Source organism: Eurypyga helias, unplaced genomic scaffold, assembly GCF_000690775.1.
Source record: "Eurypyga helias isolate BGI_N326 unplaced genomic scaffold, ASM69077v1 scaffold38168, whole genome shotgun sequence".
NCBI classification, from domain to species: domain Eukaryota; kingdom Metazoa; phylum Chordata; class Aves; order Eurypygiformes; family Eurypygidae; genus Eurypyga; species Eurypyga helias.
The window spans coordinates 17,217-25,510 of record NW_010266957.1 but is presented as its reverse complement, the minus strand read 5'-3'; the positions used below and the strand labels follow the sequence as shown (position 1 = coordinate 25,510).

Below are 8,294 nucleotides of genomic sequence, written 5' to 3'. Positions count from 1 at the left end.
TTATGGCTAAGTGGCTGCTGGGTTTTTCGCGCTCCAGCCAAATGTACTGACCATGCCACATGTCTCTGCATTGCAGGAAGCTGACGAAGCACTGCTGTGCAACCTGGAGCTGCAGATCGAGTCCCAGTTCCTGCAGGATGACATTAATGCCACAAAGGACAGATACAAGAAGGTAACAGGCTGAATTTGCCATCTTCCTTTTAGACGCGTGTGAAGCTTTGCCCTTCTCCATGATCTGTTCCAGTGGCAAATTAAAGCAAATCCCATTCGTGTTTTGGTGGGTAAATGTAGCACTATATGTTTTTGGCATCAGTGTGGAGGTCAAGCCCAATGGCTGGATGGCTGCAAACATCTGAACTGATTCCCTCACGGTCCAATGTCTACGCTTGTAGCAATGTCTTGAATTTGTTGACCTGCTACCATAATTCAACCCAACCCAACGTGCTGGTCAAGCTGCCTTCTGTTTCATGCTAAGAACCTATTGCTTTCATCAGAAGGGGATTCCAAATTTTCTGGGCCCAGAGCATTCCACTTAAGCAGAAATAAGCCTGTGGCTATATGATTATGCCACAGCCTACAAATACATGCAGCCCCTGTCTCCTTTCTGTGAGAGCTGTGAGGCTTGGTATCAGGCCACTGTCCCATCTTGCTGCTTTTGAAAGAAGAGGCTTGAACAGATACCACATGCAAAGGTATTTGCGGTCCTCATTTTGAAAAATCTCCTGTGAAATTGATAATCACAGAACCTTAAATTAAAACTATGAACTGTATTGTCAATTAGCCAAATTTCTGTAATGTACCCTCAGCGTGATGAAACTGTAAGCACACTTGCACCCAAAATCAGGTCTAAACCCACATTCCAAAACCAAGTCTGAAGATGAACTGGACTTCTACATGCTGAAAGAAGTAAATATCTAGGAATAAGCTTCAGAAGTGGAGCACATCGAAGGGTGCACCTTGCTATGGCATTTTCTGATGAAAATGTTTTTTACTTCACCACAGAACCTTATGGAAATCCAGACCTATGTCACTGTTTTGCAGCAGATCATCCAGACAGCCCCTCGTGTGTCCCCTATAACCACTGGCATATGTGAGGTAAGTATTGCTGTCTGTATTCCACGCTGCTCTAAGTAAGAAAAAGCCAGTGTTTATTCCTAAAGCATCCCAGATGGTTAAATCTGCAACAATTTTAAGTACTCTGTATGAGAGAAAAAAATAATTGTAGCTTTGAAAATATATATTAGCCACCAAAATGGCTAGTTGAATTGTAATGGAAGTAGTTGTGCTGCTTATCTGAGGAGCAGTTGTCAGGATATGTGAGTATTTACAGAGAGAGTAGATCTTGTCCTGAAAGGGTGAGATGTGGTGAAAATTTGTAAATCAAATAAATTGCTACAGATGAAAGGAAAACTCGGCGATTCCCACCAACATGAGTGGCTATGCCAAGAACATGTATTAGTTGGAAGAAGATATGAACAGTTACACCTACAGGGTCTAATTTCGACATAAGCTGTACTTTCACAGTCCTGCCATCTGACATCTTTTGTTCTTAGAGCTATGCCACAAGGGTTTACTTGAGGTTCAGTGCTCATCTTTTGATTTGTCTTTTGTCATCTTCTATTTGTCTTTGCAGTTTATTTCCAGTAATGGAATTTCTTTGGGCTCTTTTAAAAAAGAGTGAAACATACTTCCCTGTACACACACGTTGTTTTCTTCCAACCAGGAAAAACTGATAGCGGAGAGGAGGATCCCTGTTCTGCAGAGCCAGCTGGAGGAATACAAGACCATCCTCTGCCAGCTACAGGCACAAAAATACAAACTGCAGACAGAGGTACTGCCACAACTAGACATAAACACAGCTGTGACGCTCATGAACTCTGCTCTTTTTATGGCCACATGGTCTTTAACAGTGTCTTGGTGAGCTCAGTTGTCTTGGAGATGTGTTTTCCATTTTCCATCTTCTTCAGCTGTTTCATTCTTGTTCTCTTGGTGGCCCAAATCATCATGTTTAGGTGGACAGGGAGGGTTGTAGGTATCGAGTCACAGTGAAGCCAGCTTTGCCATCAGAGTAGCTGGTGGAAGAAGGTACCCATGTTGTCACCACATTTCTGTGGATGGAATTAGCAGGAGGCTGTGGATGGAAATGTCACATGGAGCTGGTCTCTCTTTCATACTGAGCTCAGACTGGAAACTGGCTCCAGGAAAAATTATGTGTGACTTTCAGGGCTCTGCTCAGACCTTTCCGTCAGTGCCACATCCAATGCTGAGCTTGCTGTGAGAAGGACTGGTCAGACTTGGTAATCAAAACTGCATGTCCTTTGAAACAGGTGTCCAGATACACTGGGTATCCAGCATTTATCCCTGTCACTGCTGAGCACTATGATGTCAGCACCTCTCCTGTGCTTAGACACTACCAGCACTAAAACTACCTGCTTTTTACCAATTCCCAATTTGTAGAAAATGACTGGCCAAGACTTTTATTCATTGCTCCTGCCAATCTCACGGTCAAACTTGGCGTAAATTAACCTTCTGCTGCCAGCCAGTGTCTCTGAGCAAGCATGCAGAGCAGGAGCAAGGGCGGCAGGAGGTGAAGGCGCAGTTAAAAGCTATAGTGAGTAGAAACCAGTCCTGTATAATCGCCAGTGGCAGGTCTACCTACTCACAATTGAATGTTTCTTAGCAGACAAGGGTGGAGAACGACCACCTTATGCTCTCCCCCCTCCCACCCAATACAGCTTTGTGCCTCAAGTTGTCCATCTAGGGTGGGGCAAATTATACACTGGCATAAAACACCTTTTGGTGGGATTTTGGAATGCTCTGGACAGCCATAGAAGCAGCTCTTAACTTCCTGAGCGTACCTTATCTCACTAGGGCACTTGCTACACCCCAGTCTTTTCCTTGGTCTCTTTCTCATGTCTGATGCTCTGGTGAAAAGGACACATTCGCTCTGGGAAGGGCAAGAGTCAATACAGCGATAAGTGAGATAATGAATCAATATTAGAAAAAAAGGGAGACCAGCCTTCTGCTGGCAGATGAGGAGAGGCACTCTTTGGGGAATTAATCGTGCTGCTTTCAAAATGAAATCTTCGTGTCCCATTTACAAAGGGTTTATTAATTCATTCCTTCTCACACGTTGAGATTAAAAGAGTGAAATAACTTCCTGAGTGGAGGTCGATGACATGGTTGCTTGTGATGGTGGAGGCTGGAGCTGACGACTGAGGGGTCCTCAAGGTCCTCTGCTTTCCTGTTTCCGGACCTGGTCACTCTGACGCAGAGGGGTTATTGAGCCCCACCTCCCGAGCACTGAAGGGGTCTGTGGAACCTGTTTGTTCAGTGGCCCACTGCAATATAACCAAACTGATGCCAAGGGGCTTAGCTCCTAAATTTAGGGTCTTAAAAGGTTTTTGAAAACCTTGCCTGTAACATATAGAAATAAATCATTAACCCATTAGTCAGTGATTGCCCCATTAGCTTTTTTGTGAGTGTACTTATGTAAGCTGTTCGAAAAGGGAAAAAAAAATCCCAAGTGATAAAGTAACTATAATAAACAGCCAAAAATAGCAGAAGAAAGTGTGAGCAGAACTACACTGCCAGACACCCCACCTGTAACTCCTGTCCCTTTTCGCAAGGGACTCATCGCCAGTCTCCTGGTTGGTGATCAATCCAGTGACTGGTGTCGAGGCCTTCCTGCACAGCAGTTATTTTTATTGCTAAAGTGAAAAAAGCTGAGGAATTGAATTCAAAAGGGAAGCTTTTTATTTAAAAAAAAAAAAAGACCCATCTTCAGCCTTCAGTGCTCGGTGTGCAGACCACAAGAGAAGGAAGAACAGGTTTGGCCAGGTCACATCTTCCCAGATACGCGCTGCTCATGGTAAGACACTAAGCCTGTGCTGCTGTCGCCGTTCACGGTGAGCTGTGGGTCACGCCGCGAGACATCACGTAAGCTGGCCTGGCCTGCCTGGGGAAGGAGACTTCACACAGCTGTTCCACCAGTTCCTCCATGCTTATTGTGGAAGAGAAGCCTTGGGATAGATAAGGGGGTGGGGTGGAATCACTGATTTTGAGTATGTAAACCAAGGCAGTGAAACAGCCAGTGTGTTTCAGCAGTGCAGCCTCGCACAACGTAACAAAACATGTCTTGCTTCTAGTTACCCTTGAAATATGGGACTGTGGAATGCTTCAGAGCTGCTTCTTTCACCCACCAATTTTGTTTAACAGACAACCATGCTGGAGCAAGCGATTAAAAACACACAGGAGAGTTACGACGATGAAATCCAGCTTTACAATGAGCAGATTGAAAACCTTAGGAAGGGGATAGAGGAGGCTGAGAGGACCTTGGAGAAGTACACGACCGACTGCCGCCAGCTAGTGATCTACCAGCAGTCCCTGGAGAATGAGCTGGAGCGGTACAAGCGTATCATCGAGAACGAGGACAGCCGGTAAGGCTGGATTTCTGGACTCTCCCAGAGGGGCCTGTGATCTCTTTTATCTCCTTTCAAAAACCTGTGTTTAAGGGCATTTGATCCACCCAAAGCTCTGGCCATTTCACACCTTTCACTGGTAGATTTCCAGGGGCAGGAATCTAAATAGATACAATAGATCAAGCCTTGGTTGAGGAGTGAGAGCTATTTCAAGCTTCTCCTTTCCATGTACTGTCCTGGCATCAGTGTACAAAGATCAGGAACACAGGAAAGCAATTTGAAAGCCCTCTGAGCTGCCCGGGTGAAGCTGACTGGGGTGTCACAGGCAGGGTGGTCTCGCAGGGCTCAGTCAGGTCCTGTAAAGCAAAGCGCTCATCACAGCAAACCCAGTCTTTCAGGCAAGCGGGAAAACAGGGCATACTGTAAGAAACTTGCAGGGATTTGGGTTGTGTTTAAAGCTACAGAGGAGCACTGGCTCCCTCTCATGTCAACCATCAGCCTCACATGAGAGAAGGAGCTGGGCTTTCCCAGCAGCACCCGGTGCTGCCAGTGCAGGCAGGCGCAGCCAGGCCGGACTCCTGAGAACCCAAACCTGTGTTGCCCAGAAGATGCAGGCGAAGGACACTCACTAACAGTCAGTCTTGCATGTGGGGAACAGATATTCCATCAATTTTTAGCGGCTCGTCTGGGACACTGCGTTCTGGTTGGCAGTATCCGAGCAGGGTAATTCTCAGCGCCAAAAATCAAACTGTGCATCTCGTGCATACCTAGACAGCATGTATATCCTCCCTGCAGGCAAAATATCTCGAGGTCTGGCAGAGCAGACTGGAAAGGCCACAGACAGAGTAACTGGTTGGCAGACAGGCCAGCCTCTTGGTTTTTATTTTTAACCCTTCATACTGCTGACACCTCAAATATATTCCATGGAAGACTGCTCAGTTTTCTTCTTGCCCTTCTGAAGTCAGGCATATGCAGGTAACATTGTAATGGCTACCAAATTTCATCTTTTATCGGCCAGCATTTACAGCTCCTGCTGACCTCTGCTCGGCATGGATTGACTGTTGGCCCATCCAAAATCTTCCCATCCTTTCAAAGTGCTGTGCTGAATCACCAAGCTGTTGCCTTGGGATTTTACCACTGCTGTGCTTTGCCTAGCAGAGCATCCCACATCTCCTGCTGGTGGAGACCAGCCTACCCCCTGTGACGGTGCTGTGGCTGTATTGACTTTTCCCCAGACCAGAAACAGGCTCCCGTCGTTCTCTTTGACTCCTCACCGCAGAGACATCCGTTTCTTTAACCTCCATGCTTCATTTTGCGCAATTTCACTTGCTCTTGATGGAAAGAAGGGGGAGAGGTCTGACCGTTGCACGTCTTCTCCGGCAGGTTAAACTCTGCTATAGCAGGAACGCCAGTCACACTCTTCACGCAGATCTATAGACCTGTCCAGCCTCAAGCTTCGAGGGGAAGAGGTAAACCTGTGCCATGTCTTCCTGTGTCTGTCAAAAGCAGCATCACTGTATTTTAAGCTGTTTTTCCATTTGTCTTCCATACGAACCAGCCGTGACAGCCTGGCTCGAGGCTTGCTAAGTAAATGCAAGGATTTCAGCTTACCTCAGCTGGCTTTGGGACAAGCTGTCTAAGGCCAAAACCACAAGCAAAAGAGTTTCTTTGCTACTTGCTGCAATTTACTACTTAGGGCAATCAACAGAGCAAAGTCAGAAGGCACCTGAAACTATGGAAAGAGCTGGGGGAGGGGTTGTGCTGACTTGTTGGCCCACACTTCATCAGGGCATGTTGAGTGCTGCAGGCATGTAGAGGACACTTTTTTGGGACTGTTGATGTCCCATGCCCTGGTTTCTTCTGAATGGTGTTTCCTCTGGGTTGCATGACTGCTTGTTAGAATTAGGATGCTTGTAAACCCGATGAGAAGGAAATGGCCAGGACTAAATCGGTGAGGCTGCTCTGAACAAAGAGGGGAGTTGGTTTATAGAAAGGTGCTGGAGGTACTAACATAAAGGATGAGTTACTATAGCTTAAATCCAAAGCTCACTGGGGTTTTACTAACAACAAACTGCCCCGAGAACAAACGCAAACCTTCAAATGAGGTTTTTCTTTGGCGTGCAGGTGTAATTTTTCTAACTGCTCTGTGAACTGTAGCAGTTTAGTATGAAATGGGTCCACAATACATGAGTCCAAGTCCTCAGCAGCTGTGAATAACTACTGTCCTGCCAAATGTTGCTTTATACCCGCTGAGGATTTGGCCTGTCTCTAGCCACGCTGCTGCTTCCTACCTGCAAGGCAAACAGGGCGTTTTACTTGCGTTACTGTGCGCGTGACGTTGCACAAAGCAGGTGCCTTGTGGGAAACGTATTAATATCTCCCTGTGTTCCCCTAATTCCCAGTGCCAACCTCTGCCTCCTCTGCTCTAGCTGTTCATGCCGTGGAAATCAGTAGCCTGTCCACACTCCTGCTGCTACTGCTGCTGAGATGTCATGGGGTGTGTGGCTACTGGCTGCCCAGGAGATCAGAAACACAGCCTGCGGGCAGGGCTTCCCTCTGCGCCAGCCTTGAGCTCAACATCGGTGTTTGAGTGATGCCAAAATGTTGTTCCTCAACACTGCGCTGCTGCCTGGGGTGCTTAGCTCTGTGCCTGCTGGCTACACCTCCCTGCATCTGCCCATACCCAAAACTGTTGTGACAGGAGGTGCCTGGCTCACCCTCAGCCCCAGCCCACCCCCACAGGACACCTGTAGAAGCACTGGAAGACCTGGTGATGACACCTTTCCCATGAGGCCTGGGCCACTCACCCAGCAACCCTACATTCAGCGGGAAGGTTTTAAATAGGGCTTTTGGGGTTGGGGTTTTTTTGACTCCCTAAACCCTAGCAGGAATTGTAAAAGCCGGACAAGCTGCCTGCACTTAGTCCTGCTGCCAGGCCATGCCTCTAACTTTGGGCACCTGGCTTCAGTCTCTGCCTTAGGAGACGAGGTTTCTTGTCTAGTTCATGGAGCCAAACCCTGCCAGGACACCGGGAAGGAAGGCGCTGAGCCCACCTGCAGCAGCAGGTGCTGAATGCTCCTGCCACGCGTTACTGCGGGCCTGACAGGTGAACGTTTTGTGCAGCTGCCTCTCTCACAGGACAGCTCTCCTGTCCACAGCCTGTGTGTGGCGGTTGCCACCTCAGATGCCAAGTGGCTACTCGGCCGAGGGGGTGTGCACAACAGAAGGGTGTTTTATGTGCTGACAGAAGCTGTGCTCACATTTGCTGCTGCGTTCCGCTCTCCACCTACGGCAGCGGGGGTGAGAGGCGGCTCTAGCATGTGCAGTGACTGCGTTTCGCACTGTTTGTTGTTTGCTTTCTTCTGGTTTTTCCCTAGATATCACCCAGGCCATGCAAGACATTGCCAGCGTAAAGCCCAGACAAAAAGCTCTGACAAAGAAAATTGCCAGGAAAAAGGAGCTGATGTCTAAAGACATAACTGACGGTTTCTTGCCTGAGAGAACATACGAAAGAACTCTGGAAGGTTTTGACCAAGATCAGCTGGAGTTCAGGCACGAAGGCTCAGTCACATGTGAACCTGGGCAGGAAGGATTAGAACTTCATGAAAAAGAAATGGGCCCGGAGGATGTGCCTGATGGAGCCCAGATAAGTAAAGCCTTAGATAAATTGTGTAACATTGTGAAGGAGAAAATAAGAGTCCACAAGAAAGAAAAGCCTAAAGCTGAAGCCCCTCCCAAAGAGCGTTATGTGCTGGTAACAGGGGAGGAACGCTATGAGGAACCTTGCATCCTGGCCCCCTCCATCCCAGTGGCAGGAGAGATCACCGTTTCCAACAGCAATGGGAAGGTGATGAATGGTGGTGAGGTGGAGCC

The 8,294-nt window shown here is 47.7% G+C and overlaps 1 protein-coding gene across 1 annotated transcript in view; it reads left to right on the top strand.

Moving 5' to 3' along the window:
- Positions 1-52: 52 nt before the first annotated feature.
- The window catches only part of BFSP1 (beaded filament structural protein 1, filensin), an 8,677-nt gene continuing 435 nt past the window's right edge, over positions 53-8,294 (top strand). The window contains 6 exon segments of the mRNA XM_010157261.1: positions 53-172; positions 1,003-1,095; positions 1,724-1,831; positions 4,219-4,439; positions 5,805-5,890; positions 7,799-8,293. Of these exon segments, the coding sequence (XP_010155563.1) occupies positions 53-172; positions 1,003-1,095; positions 1,724-1,831; positions 4,219-4,439; positions 5,805-5,890; positions 7,799-8,293 (1,123 nt within the window).